We start from the raw sequence: 14,246 nt of genomic DNA on the forward strand, positions 1-14,246 counted from the left end.
CTTGCAGAGTCTAGTGTATAATCTATAATAATAAAAGCATAATATGCTAATCAGACCAGAGAGCCAAACGACCTTCCAGACAACCTTCCTGATAAAGCCGTGGAGTTGGGGGCTGAGGCAGAGGTAGTTAGGGGCAATCAAGCAAGCAGGCAAGCAGTTAGGGGCGATCAGGCAGGAAGGCAGAGTAGTTAGGGGTGATCAGGCAGGCAGGAGAGCAGTTAGGGGCAATCAGGCAGGTGGGTGAGTGGTTAGGGGCAATCAGGCAGGCAGGCAGAGGTGGTTAGGGGCAATCAGGCAGGCAGGTAAGTGGTTAGGGGCAATCAGGCAGGCAGGTGAGCAGTTAGTGGTGATCAGGCAGGTGAGCACTTAGGAGCCAGCGATCCTGGATTGTGAGAGGGATGTCCGACTGCCAGTTAAGGCCCGATCCCACAGGAATCCCTGTGGGTTCGGACCTAAACCATCAGTCAGACGTCCTCTGAGGGGTCCTGGATTGCGAGAGGGTGCAGGCCGGGCTAAGGCCCACTCCCAACCCTGTGCATGAATTTCGTGCACTGGGCCTCTAGTAGAATATACGCTTTATGAGAACAAACACTTTGTTTTTTCACCACTGTATCCCCAGAATATTGGAGACAATAAATATCTATTAAATGAATTCATAATGTACTCAATGCATATTAACTGAATATAACAAAAGAAAACAGTTAAAACTTTGGAGTCAGATAAGACAAGAGTTTGAATACTGGTTTGAGTGTATGACCTAGAACAAGTTATTTAATCTCTCTGAACTTGAGTCTCTTTTGCTGTGAGTACTTTACAATATCAGGCTCTTGTAGAATACTAATAAAGTACAAAAAGCTCCTAGCACAATGCCTGGACTGTTGCAACAATCATACATCCTTATTATGAGCAAGTGTTACAACTTATACAACCATTGTTTATAGATGTTTCAGCATCCCTGTATATATATATATATATATATATATATATATATATATATATATATATAACCATGTTCCCCTGTAGAACATTGAAATGTAAAGAGTTTTCATCTTGTAAGAACTTTCATAGGATTTATCAAAAGAATTTTAAGTATACCTAAATTGGTTTGTCTCAAATAAAGCACATTACAGTTTCTGAAAAGGTATTATTTTAGTTCCAGATCTAAGCTATAATTTCCTCAGAGTGAGAAAATAGAAGAAAAATAGTTAGCTTACAAAGGAAGTTTTTGATAAAGTTAACCTTAAGTCAAAATAAACTGCAAACACTAAAATATAACATAAAAATAGCACTGAATTAGAAATATAATGTAAAATATATGTTACCTCACTAAGTCCAAAGTCCCATGATTTCTTAGAATTCAATTCCTCCAAAGGAATACTCCTAGAGTAAAAAAATAAGACAGTATTAAACTTTGCCTTATTCCCTCTGAAAATCATTGTTCTAAATCAGGGGTGGGCAAACTTTTTGACTCGAGGGCCACAATGGGTTCTTAAACTGGACTAAGGAGAAGGAGCTGTGGCCGTGTTTCCTGACGTTGCCATGTTAACACTGCTGCTGGGAGCGGAGGGGAGAGCAAGAGAACCCTCCACTCTTTCGGCTCCGCGGGCCGGATAGAACAGCCGAACGGGCCGGATCCGGCCCGCGGGCCGTAGTTTGCCCACGGCTGTTCTAAATTATGGCTCCCAAAGTTGGCTGTGGATCAGGATGATAAGAAAAGCTTTTTTTAAAAAAATAAAGATTCATAAGCTCCAACCTAAGGAATCAATCTATTCTATATAAAACTTACTGCTTTATATTTTAAAATCAGCCCCTCAAATGATGTGGGTCTGAGCCAGGTTGAGGAACCATGTTGTAAGTCATTTTCATAAAGTACGTTTTAAAATTCAAAGCCTTACATGCTGTTTTCCATTCATAAATGTTTGGGTATTTAGAGATTTGACAAAGAATCTAATTTGTTGATTTTATTAAATAAGTTGTGAATGTATGTTTTAATAATTTCTTGTGCCAATCCCATCCATAAGAAAATATTTCCAGAATAAAAATATATCCAGTTCATGATTTTCAGTTAGCAACATTGAACTAAATTACAATTATCACCAAGAAAGTTAGGACTATTCTGAAACTACAAGTTTTCTTTAATAACCTATAACTGCAGTGTCATAGACTATTGCTATGCTTCCTTATGCCATTAACATTTGAATTCTATTACTTCTATTGGTTCTATAATAACCAAGCATCTTTCCCATGGAGCGCTGCCAAAGGTTAGAAAATATGCTAATCATGTCAGTAAGCATTCCTATACTTGTAATCCTTCTATTTCTTACTGTAAATTAATAAATTGGTATTCTGGAGGATATATGTTTCTTGAACACATAAGTGAATCTTCACAAGTATAATTAACACTAAAATTCAGATTAAAAGATACTTTTGCGCTGGCAAATACGAGCACCATACTCTCAAGTAGGGTTACAGAATCAAGATTCTGACTCTGGTAAGCATTTTTTTTAAATATAGTTTATTAATTTTTTTACAGAGAGGAAGGGAGAGGGGTAGAGAGTTAGAAACATCTATGAGAGAGAAACATCAATCAGCTGCCTCCTGCATACCTCCTACTGGGGATGTGCCTGCAACCAAGGTACATGCCCCTTGACTGGAATCGAACCTGGGACCTTTCAGTCTGCAGGCCAACGCTCTATCCACTGAGCCAAACCGGTTAGGGCTCTGGTAAGCATTCTTTGAGGGCAGCCTGCCCAGACTAAGACAGTAATATGTCTACCTCAGTTCAACATTTCAACATGCATTATACTAGATTCTGATTTGCATTCCCCACATTTACCTAACAACTTACATATTGTTCACTGGATATTTCTGGATTTCTATCTGTGGTTTCTTCTTTTGGTAGTCCTTTTCAAATTTTCCTTTAAAAATAAAAGTATGCATTGAACTAAAACTTGAGCATAGACTATTTCTGTTTTTTAATCTGAAGCTTAATAGTATGATCCATTGCCTGGTCCACAATGTCATATAATAGAACGTCATTCTATTTTTAATTTCATATTCCTCCAAATACACAGACACACACAAATACACACATATATATGTACACACACACACAATTGAAAACAGAAAAACCCAATAGACTATTACGCTTTCTACATATAACACTAACCTTTCTTTTCAGCGCTGGCTGGATAACAATTCTTCTCAAAAGACGTACTAGGATTATTTCTTTCATTATTGTATTCTTTCTGATAGTTCTTCTTAGGCTGACACTTTTCTGAATAACTTGTTTTATTAAAGTTAGAACTACTAAAATTCAACCCTGGATTTCTAAAAATGCATCTGTCAGAGGAATGATTTTTATCAGAATTGGTGACACCCATACTGTCATAACCACAATTTTCAAATGATTTTGTTATCCTCTGTTGATCTATGCTTAATAAATTGATCGCATTTTCGTTAATAAAAGAGTCAAAATTCTCTGGTAGAAGACTGGGGGTTGGCTGGTTCACATCCTCAAGGAAATGTGACACCTCTTCTTTATTTTCTCCCCAAATATGTTGTACTGATTGTTTTTCAGTAATGAAATCTGAGTGTCTTCTCTCATCCATGCTTCCACAATCTTCACCCATCACTATAGCAGGGCTTCCAGCAAGGAAATTCCTATTTCCTGGACTTTGGGGTAAATAAAAACATATTTAGCAAGAAAAGTATAGGGCATTTTCATTTAGAAACTCTTAAAATTCTTAGAAAACATTGAGTAGCTACTATACTATGTTTTTCTTTTTTCAAAGTTAAATAAGTCATATTTCTTTGGGTAGAAATTTGTCTAATGCACTCTTGTAATGCCCTAGTGAGTATAAAAATAACCTACACTTAGTTTAGTATGTCAATGTGAAAAATTAGTGTGTGGTTCAATTTACTGTTATATTTACAAAGCAAAACATGACAAACGGATGTATGTGTTCTGTAATAATATCTAGCAAATAACCTAGATGACCACTATATGTCACTGGTGCTCCATTTAACCAGAGAAAGAATTTTTTAGACTGTGCAGAGAAAAATTATCCTGTGTTGAAATATTAAATCAAATAGTTAAGAGGGCATTATAATGGATATTTCTCAATCTAACAAGAATATAAAAACAACTGATGTCCCCAGGGTAAACAATGTAAATACAAATGCACATATAAGTAATAAAATAAGAGATAAGATGAATTAGATGAAAAGGTTAAACTAGATAACAAATTCCCTTCTAATGCAGAAATCATAATTCTAGGTTTTGTCCAACTTGTATAAGAATCAAAGCTATCATAGAAAATAATTAAAAATCCAGATATTCTGGATTTTGTTGCCATTGACTATAATTGGGGGTGGGGGTTGAACCTAGGTTGTTCCAGAGATTGGAGTTAACCAAAAAATGTGGAAAAGAAACATAGACTGCTAAAACTGATTGATTTCTAATTTTATTTTTCAAGTTACTTATTAAATATTTAATGAACAGGTATACCTACTGTGTTCCAGAGAACACCACATGTTGGGGACAGACAGATAAGAGAATTCAGTTTGGTATTAAAGAAAGAAAGAGATGTTTTGCCTGTGAATGTTCACAAATCATGATCCGACATTGTTTCTCAATATGGGTCTTATTGGTGTAAAAAGCACTTCATAAGTTAGAAAACACAGTACAAACATATGTCATCATTTTTAAAAGTTATTTTAAGTATTATGACTCAGGAAATTCACTCACTGAGAAAAATGGGCACAGATAAATACATAATGCAATTATTTCTCACAAAAAATAGAAGAAAGAAATAATTAGAAAATGGTAAATGATATCCTGAAGTCAAGTGTTCCTATACTAAATTTAAAAAAGACATTTTTCTGCAAGGTAGCATTTGAGTTGGGAGACTGAATACTGGGATGGACTGCTACACATTGAGATGACAGAAATGATACTAAAACCTTAAAGTCTTATTAAGACAAATCAGTCTAACTTTAACAATTTATTTTCCTATAAATATAAAATTCATTAAAAACTATGCACTAATGCCCAGCCTGCATGGCTCAGAGGTTGAGCATCGACCAATGAATAAGGAGGTCATGGTTTAATACCGGATGGGGTACATGCTGGGTTGTGGGCTCTATCCCCAGTAGGGGGTGGGCAGGAGGCAGCTGATCAGCGATTCTCTCTTATCATTGATGTTTCTATCTCTCTCTCCCTCTTCCTTCCACTCTGAAATCAATAAAAATATTTATTTTAAAATTATATACTAAAATAGGGAAAATTCATTATCTAAATGTCTTTTTTTATGTATTAAACAGGTATTCAATATATGCCTACCATATGGTAGGGAGACTATATAGCTTATATTCTAGTGAAATAAGATAATAAATAAGATAATGAATCATTAATAAGTAAAATGAATAAAAGAAATAAAGAAGTAAACAAATAAAGAAAATTATAGCACCTTTATAGGTGCTACAGGATTACATGATGAGCCCGACTGGCATAGCTCAGTGGTAGAGCGTCAACCTATGAACCAGGTCACGGTTGGATTCCCAGTCAGGGCACATGCCTAGGTTGCAGGCTCAATCCCCAGTGGGGAACATGCAGGAGGCAGCCGATCAATGATTCTCTCTCACCACTGATCTTTCTTTTTCTTTTTTTAATATATTTTATTGATTTTTTTACAGAGAGGAAGGGAAAGGGGTAGAGAGTTAGAAACATCGATGACAGAGAAACACCGACCAGCTGCCTCCGGCACGCCCCCTACCAGGGATGTGCCCGCAATCAAGGTACATGCCCTTGACCGGAATCGAACCTGGGACCCTTCAGTCCGCAAGCAGACGCTCTATCCACTGAGCCAAACCGGTTAGGGCACCATTGATCTTTCTATCTCTCCCTCTCCCTTCCTCTCTGAACTCAATAAAAATATATTTTTTAAAAAAATATTACATGATGAAATAAGGTGTATTGTAGAGCCTGTTTAAGATCATTTGGCAGGAAACTCTCCAGTAAGGAAGTAATAAGCTAAAGATACAAATGGTTAGACATGTATAGAAAGAAGTAAGCATACACCAGGAAGATGAAATAACAAGCACATATGCAAGATTTGCAACATGTTTGAGAAACAAGAAAAATAAAAAATAAAGTTAGAATACAAATAGTGAAAGAAAACTTATGACCTAAGCTTAAAAGGTACAAAAGGACCCAGATGCTGCAGAGCTTGATTTGGAAGGGGAGGGGGGTGAAAGAAGTGGAGGGGGGAGAAATGGAAAGGTTCTAGGTACAAAAGTAAAACTGACCTGCTTTTTTACTTGCAAAATAAGTTTGAATGCTGGGTGACTCTGTATTTTAGAACTTCCATCTGGCCAAAATGAAATATGAGTGACCAGATTTATCATCCTGACACAGTTTTAAAAAACCACACACACACAGGAAAAAATATATGCAATATGGTTTTCAGACATGAGCCAGCCACCAGGTAGAATAGGATAAGATCTCTGAAAGCAAGAAAAGAAATTAGGTGAACCCTTTGATTTCTTCTAGCTTACTGCCTGGAGAAAGTATTCAAGCAACAGAAACCCAGTAAGAGCCTACAGGCTCCCTTTGTTAATGAAATAGAGCTGGGGGTTCAGAGAGACTCCAGAGGTTAGAGTTCACAGGACAGAGTACCATGAGGAGAGTGCTTCAAAGAGAGAGAGAGAGAGAGAGAGAGAGAGAGAGAGAGAGAGAGAGAGAGAGAGAGAGAGAGAGAGATCCAGAGATCTACAGGGAATTCAGGCAAGTACTGATCAGCACATGCATATAAGGTTATTGCCAAATGCTGGGAAAAGAACCACCCATGATAAGAATGTGGAACAACTCCAGCAGCTCACACAGGGATGGGAAAATTTTTGTGTTCCCACCAACTAGAGTGGAACACCTTATGATTCAAAGGAAATCAGAGATACTCAGAAGGGTACTGTCTTAGCAGGGGGCAAAATTATCATAGACCAAAGACATACCTGGTCCTATTTAGCAAAGTTTAAGGAAAACCTCAAGATCACACTATTTCCAACTAACTAAACTGTTTCCCAGAAGAAAGCTTAGGACAATTTATAGGAGTACAAAAACTTCCAGAAGCCAAAAGGATAAAACTTACAATGTACATAATTTAAAAAAAAATTACTAGGAAGGCAAGAAAACAGTGAGTTATAACCCATGACGAGAAAAGAAATTATTCGAAATAGAACAAGAAATGACACAAGTGATAGAATTTGTAGACCAGGACTTTGAAAGGGTTATAACATATTCTCTATATTCAAGAAGGTAGAGCAAAGACTGAGCATATTAAATAGATACATGGAAGACATAAAAAAGAGTTCAATCTATCTTCTATAGATGAAAAGTACACTGAATAGGTTTACCAGTTAATTAGAAACCAAAGAAGATACAATTAATGAATATGAAGATACAGCAATATAGTCTATACAAAATGAAACGAGAAAAATTTGAAAATAAAAAAGTATCAGTAAATTGTGTCACAACTTCAAGTGAACAAATTTACATGTGATTTCAGTCCCAAAGAAAGGGGAGAGGAATCAGAAAAAAAAACTATTTGAAAATTTAATGGCGAATTTTTTCCAAATTTGATAAAAAACAGTAAGTCCACAGATACAAAGATGCTCAACACAACCCAAACACACAAAAAACAGGATGAAAATAAACATCCTAGTCATGATAGAAAATCCATGATAGAGAATCCATGATAAAAAAAAAATCTTTTTTAAAAAAAGAAAATTTATACTATATATAAATTAGGAAGAGAGATATAGGTATTAAAATAAGAATGATAGCAAACTTCTAAATGGAAACAATGCAAGTCAAGACATCTTTCAAAAGGAAGGCCACAATTACATATGAAACTTTAAAAATATCTATATACTTAGAGAGAAGCTTTTAATATAAAAGATTCAATATAAGATGAGAGAATTGCCAGAAGATCCACACTATAAGAAATGTTTAAAGGAAATCTTCCAAACCGAAGGAAAGCGTCACCAGATGGAAATCTAGATCTACACAAAATAATGATGACCATCAAAAATAAAAAATGTGTGCTTAAGTACAAAATATGTTTTCTCTAATTTTTCATCTCTGCATAAAGCAAAAAATAATGAATTATTGGGTTTTCTAGTCAAGATGGCAAAGTAGGTAAACTGTGCTCACCTCTCCCTAGGTTCACACCAAATTTACAACTAAATTATAGAACAACTATGATTGAGAACCCCTGAAGACTAGATGAATAGAATTTCTTTAAGTATATACAGAAAAACCCACATGGAAACTGGTAGGAAGGGCAGAGACGCAGAACAGGCAGGACCAACACCCACAGTGTGGTGATTAAGAATCAGGACAGATATATTGGCTGTTGAGGTTCCACCTGAAGATCAAGGAGTCCCCCAACCCCACACCTGGCCCAACAAGCCCATGGCACCAGTGCAAAAAAGAGGAGTCCCTATAACATCTTGCTGTGAGAATGAGTGGGCATTGAATCTGAGAAAAACAAAGGGCTGCAGGAGGCCAAGACAAGCTTGCTTCTCTTAAAGGGCCAGCACAAAAACTCACTCAAAACTCACTCATTCTAAGTTCCAGCACAGGAACAGCAGGTCAAAAAGCACCAGAGACATACAAGGAAACACTAAATTGACTAACTTCAGAGACAAGGCTGAAGAGGCAGAGACGAGCGAGAAAACTCTCTCCAGGTAATGGAAGCACTGGCAGGTGCCACTGTTCCTTGGTGAGCTCTCCACTTACCCAGCCAGCCCGGCACAGGTGGAAACCAAATCTGTGCTCTCCATCAAACTGACTACCACAATTCTCCCTGCCCTGGTGATTCCCTGAGACCCCACCCCACACAACTCACTCTCCAGGTCCAAGCCACCATCGATGGCTCCTCCACACAACCTGCTTCAATTGTGCTGCACTTTCCCAAAATCCCTCAAAGGTACACAAACCTCAAACAAACAGAGGCTGGCCTCGGCATGCCCTGGAGCTCTTCCTAAGTGGCCCCAAAACAGCATAAGCAGTGACAATCTCAACTTGCATTATTAACTCCCATCAGGTGGCCCCAAACCTAAGTAGCAGCCAGTCTTGGCCTAAAACAGTTTCATCTAAGCCCAACACAAGCAGCCACCAACTACAGATCATTTGTAACTCCTACCAGGTGGCACCAAGCCTGGCACAAGTGGCAGCTGACCTTGGGCTGCACCTGAGCATTTCCCAGGAGACTCCAGACCCAACAAACCCAGTGGTGTACTTCAGACCACATCAGAACACCACCCAAACAGCCATACAAATAACACACTCAAAGGACAAGCTCAGCTGGCAGCACAGGCCCGCTAAAGCAACTGCTACTCCATGGAGTCAGCCCACACACAACAGCTAGTCCGCTTTAGTCACAGCCAGTCCTCAGAGCCAGTCTTAACTGCCAACAGCAATTGAGGCCCAACTACAATAGGAAGGCAAATAACCTAAATAGGGGATATCCCTGGAGCACCAAGTTCAGGTGACCAGGGAGACCGCATCATCAGGCCTCACAAAACACTTTCTACATAAGACCTCTCTGTCAAGACCAGGAGACACAACAGATCTACCTAATACATACAAATAAACACAGGGAGTCAGCCATAATGAAGAGACAATGAAACAGGTCCCAAATGAAAGAACAGGACTAAAATTCCAGAAAAATAACTAAATGAAAGGGAGGCAAATAATCTACCAAATACAGAATTTAAAAGCACACACACAAGAACTGGTTATAAGGATGATGGTCAATGAACTTAGGGGAAGATAGATCAACTCAATGAGAACTTACACAAGGCGATAGAAACCATAAAAACAACCAGTAGGAAATGAAGACTACAATAACTGTAATAAAGAATACAGTACAGTGGGGCCTTGATTTACGAGTTTAATTCGTTCCATTGACGGAGCTCATAACTCAAATTACTCGTATGTCAAATCAAAAAGTGAACGAGTGAGACACGTGATGCTGGGCTGATGTTGTGGCGTTCACTGTGACGTTCTCTGCGCCAACTAGCAGTGGGGTATCTGAAGCTGGCTCATAACCCGAATTTTAGCTCGCAACTCAAAGCAAAAAATTGGCTGAGAGATGGCTCGTATCTCAAAAAACTCGTTAGTCGGGACACTCATAAGTCAAGGCCCCACTGTAGATGGAATCACCAGCAGATGATATGGAACAGAGGTTCGGATCCATAGGGACACCAGAAGGAAAAGAGAGAGAAAAGGACTTAAAAACTATTTGAAGAAATAATGACTGAAAATTTCCCTAACATGGTGAAGGAAATAGAAGCCTAGAAAAATAGAGTCCCCAACTAGATGAACCCAAAGAGGTCCACACAAAGCCCTATCATAATTAAAATGCAAAGGTTACAAAGAGAAAAACCTAAAAGTAGCAAGAGAAAAGTTAATACCTTGCTGACCGGTCACGAGATAACTTGTGTTTCCATGTCCAAATTTTGCTGACCGGTCATGAGATAACTCATGCCTGCACTTACATTACTTTAAGTAATTTTAAAGTCTGAAAGCAAGTGGAGTTTTAAAATTACTTAAAAGTAATGTAAGTGCAGACACGAGTTATCTCAAGACCAGTCAGCAAGGTGTTAATTATGTATATGGGAACTCCATATGATTATCAGCTGATGTTTTAATAGAAATTTTAGAGGTTAGGAAAAAAGACACAAAATACTCACTGTTGAAAGGCAAAAGCCTACAACCAAGATTACCCAGTATAGAAAGATAAAGGGTTCTATAGACAAGGAAAAGCTGAAGGAGTTTACCACCACTAAACCACTATTAAATGAACTGTTAGAGTTTTCTTTAAGTAGAAAAGGAAAGATGAAATCTTACATAATAAAGAGGGAATATGCAAATTGATCATCATGCCATAACGGTCAAGATGACAGCACCCAGAGTGGAGGCAGAGATCTGTAACACAAGATGGCTGTGCACAAAGTGGAGGCTGAGTCCCGTAATGAACCTTAACGAACAATCAGCAGGGACCTGAGGCTGAGTGGTGCTGAGCTGGGGCAGGGACCAGAGGCTGCACCCCCTGCCTGGTGGGGCTTGACAGGGGACTGCAGGACGTGCCACACACCACCCCCCCCCCCCGGCGCCAGGCTGGGGGACCTCAGGCCATGCCCCTTGCCCAGCAGAGCTTGACAGGGGACCTCAGGCCACGCCTCCTTCCCCAGCACCATGCCAGGTGAACTGAGGCCGCACCCCCGACCCGGCGAGGCTAGACAGGGGTGGGACCGGCCAGGTCTGGATCTAGCCCAATGGGGGTGGGGCCACCCAGGTCTGGGTACGCACGATTTCAAGGCACATGTGGATGTGCAGGGACTTGATTATGTTCCCATGGCACACCCCAGACTCTGACAGGAGGAAGATTTTCATATACATTTTACTAATTTTCTTTCATCTCTGACATTTCTATTATAGAGAAAGGGCAAATAGCAATATTAAAATATTTCCTCTAATTAATTCCCTTTTAATGTGCATGAATTTCGTGCACGGGGTCACCAGTGTATGAATGAGAAAATGAGAAAGAAAAAAACTCACTGACAATGGCAAACGTTTAATAAAAGCAGTGAATCAACCAACTATAAAGTTAATACAAAGGTTAAAAGATGAAAGTAAAAAGGTAAAAACTATGTAATTACAACAATAAAGGGATACATACACAAAAAATAACAACATAAACATGGAGGGGACGAGCAAAAATTGGAGTGAATTTAGAATGTGATCAAACTTACAAAACAATCAACTTTAGAGGGAAGGCGGGGGTGGGTAGATGGGTGGGGAGAGATTAACCGAAGAATATACATGCATATATGCATAACCCATGGACACAGACAATAGTGTGGTGAAGGCCTAGAGGGGGACAATGGGGAAAAAATAGGGGATATCTGTATACTTTCAACAATAAAGATAAATTTAAAAATATAGACAGTTATAAGCATAGCTTAGTATATATGAAGCACATGGTAACCACAATGCAAAATATGTGTTATATAAGATATAAAGTGAAAGGAATTCAAACAAAACACTATAGAAAGGCATCAACATACAAGAGAAGAGATCAAGAGATTAAGAAAGGAACAGAGAACTACAAAAACAGTCAGAAAACAAGAAAATGGCAATAATGGAGGTGCCTCGTAAGTGCAGTAGGTAGCATGTCAGTCTCATAAAATGGCAATAATGGGATATCTATTAGCAATTAGTCTAATTGTAAATGGACTAAATGCTCCAAACAAAAGACATAGGGTGGCTGAATAGATTAAAAAAACAAGACCTGTACATATGGTGTCTAAAAGAGACCCACTTCAGATTGAATGACACATGCACACTGAAAGTAAAGGGATAGAAAAAAAATTTTCATGCAAATGGAATAAAATTTTAAAAGTTGGTAATATCAGATTGCCAGGGCTGACCAGCAGACCCTGAGTGACAGATGAATGGGTAACTCCAACACAACATTTGCTGTGAAAGAGAGGGCTAAGGGACGGCCTGGACAAAGGGACCAGGCAGCCTCGATTGCCTGCCTCATTAGCCTTTTATTTCAGTTTTTACCTTTGGATACAATCAGTAGGGTGAGTAATCTTGGCAGGACACATGTATTTGCATTGTCCTCAAGGCAAGGGCACCCAAAGATTAGGCATAAGGATTCCAGTAAACACCCAGGGGTCTGCACGTGCACAGACTTGTTTGGAAAGGTCAAGGAATAATTAGGGGCGCCGCCTTCGACACTCCCCTAAGTCTCCCAAGTCAGAATTCCGATAAATAGGGAAAACAACCTTCTACACACTTCCTTTTTCTCAGAATTTCCTCCTTGCAAACTTTCCAACCAAGCCTCTCGTGCTTCCCAACGTCAGATAAAATAGACTTTAAAACAAAGGCTACAGACCGCCAAACCTCGCCCAGAGTCAGGCATGTAAACCAGCTGGAGCGCTGGCAGCGCAGGACTGCTGTGGCACTGGGGGACAGTAACACAGAGGGAGCACAATGCATGGAGCAACACTGGCTACGGGGACCTGCTGACAGTGTGAGAGGTACTAGCTTTTGACAAGTTTGCACCATGCATGAATATAAGCTAGCTGTTCTTGGCTCAGGAGGCACTGGAAAATCTGCTCTGACGAAACAGCTTGTTCAAGGAATTTTTGTTGAAAAATATGATCCTACGATAGAAGCTTCTTATAGAAAGCAAGTTGAAGTAGATGCACAACAGTGTATGCTTGAAATCTTGGATACTGTAGGAATGGAACAATTTACAGCAATGAGGGATTTGTATATGACAAATGGAAAAGGCTTTGCGTTAGTTTATTCCATACAGCACAGTCCACATTTAATGATTTACAAGATCTGAAAGAACAGATTCTTTGAGTTAAAGACACTGATGATGTTACAATAATTCTGGTTGGTAATAAGTGTGAATTGGAAGATGAAAGAGTTGTAGGAAAGGAACAAGGTCAAAATCTAGTAAGACAATGGAACAACTGTGCAATCTTAGAGTCCTCTGCAAAATCAAAAATAAATGTTAATGAGATCTTTTATGACCTAGTGGGGCAAAGTAACAGAAAAACTCATGGCCTGGGAAGGCCCACAAAAAAGTCATGATGTCAGCTGCTTTAATATACTAAACTAGAGGCCAAGTGCATGAATTCATGCACAGGTGGAGTCTGGCCAGCCCACCCCAATCGGGGCTGATCAGGCCGGGCTGGCCGGGGGGAGGGGCTGAGAGTGGTTGGCCAGCCCTACCCCCTGGTCAAACTCCTGGTCGAGGGGACAATTTGCATATTAGCCTTTTATTATATGGGATGCACTGTAGCTCTAAGCCATGTCTATTTTTACTTATATAAAAGCCCTAGTGTATGCATCTGGTAAAATCAGAGGCTACAATCCAGTATTACTGCTAAGAGACATTTTCATCCACCAATGTTGTACAAGTATGAAAATAGTGTACTGTGTACTGTAACAGGCCCCATATTTTGTTTTGGAGAGTACAATAATGTAAATCCTAAAAGCACCACTATTGCAGCATAATAAAAGAAAACCCAAAGAGCTCCTATATAGACTACTCCAGATCACTTCTTTGATACTTGTAGCTTATTGGTTTTTTAAGAAAATCAAGGTCTTTATCATTGGATTGTACAAATAAGTGATTTGATTAACACAGCGACAT

The 14,246-nt window shown here is 39.0% G+C and overlaps 1 protein-coding gene and 1 pseudogene across 1 annotated transcript in view; one reads left to right on the plus strand and one right to left on the minus strand.

Moving 5' to 3' along the window:
* The window catches only part of CUNH12orf40 (chromosome unknown C12orf40 homolog), a 58,567-nt gene that overhangs the window by 23,841 nt on the left and 20,480 nt on the right, over positions 1-14,246 (minus strand). The window contains 3 exon segments of the mRNA XM_036299016.1: positions 1,323-1,380; positions 2,849-2,918; positions 3,170-3,675. Coding sequence (XP_036154909.1) covers positions 1,323-1,380; positions 2,849-2,918; positions 3,170-3,675 — 634 coding nt within the window.
* Positions 13,140-13,696, plus strand: LOC118651109 (annotated as a pseudogene).

The sequence above is a fragment of the Myotis myotis genome, unplaced genomic scaffold, assembly GCF_014108235.1.
Source record: "Myotis myotis isolate mMyoMyo1 unplaced genomic scaffold, mMyoMyo1.p scaffold_m19_p_3, whole genome shotgun sequence".
NCBI classification, from domain to species: Eukaryota; Metazoa; Chordata; class Mammalia; order Chiroptera; family Vespertilionidae; genus Myotis; species Myotis myotis.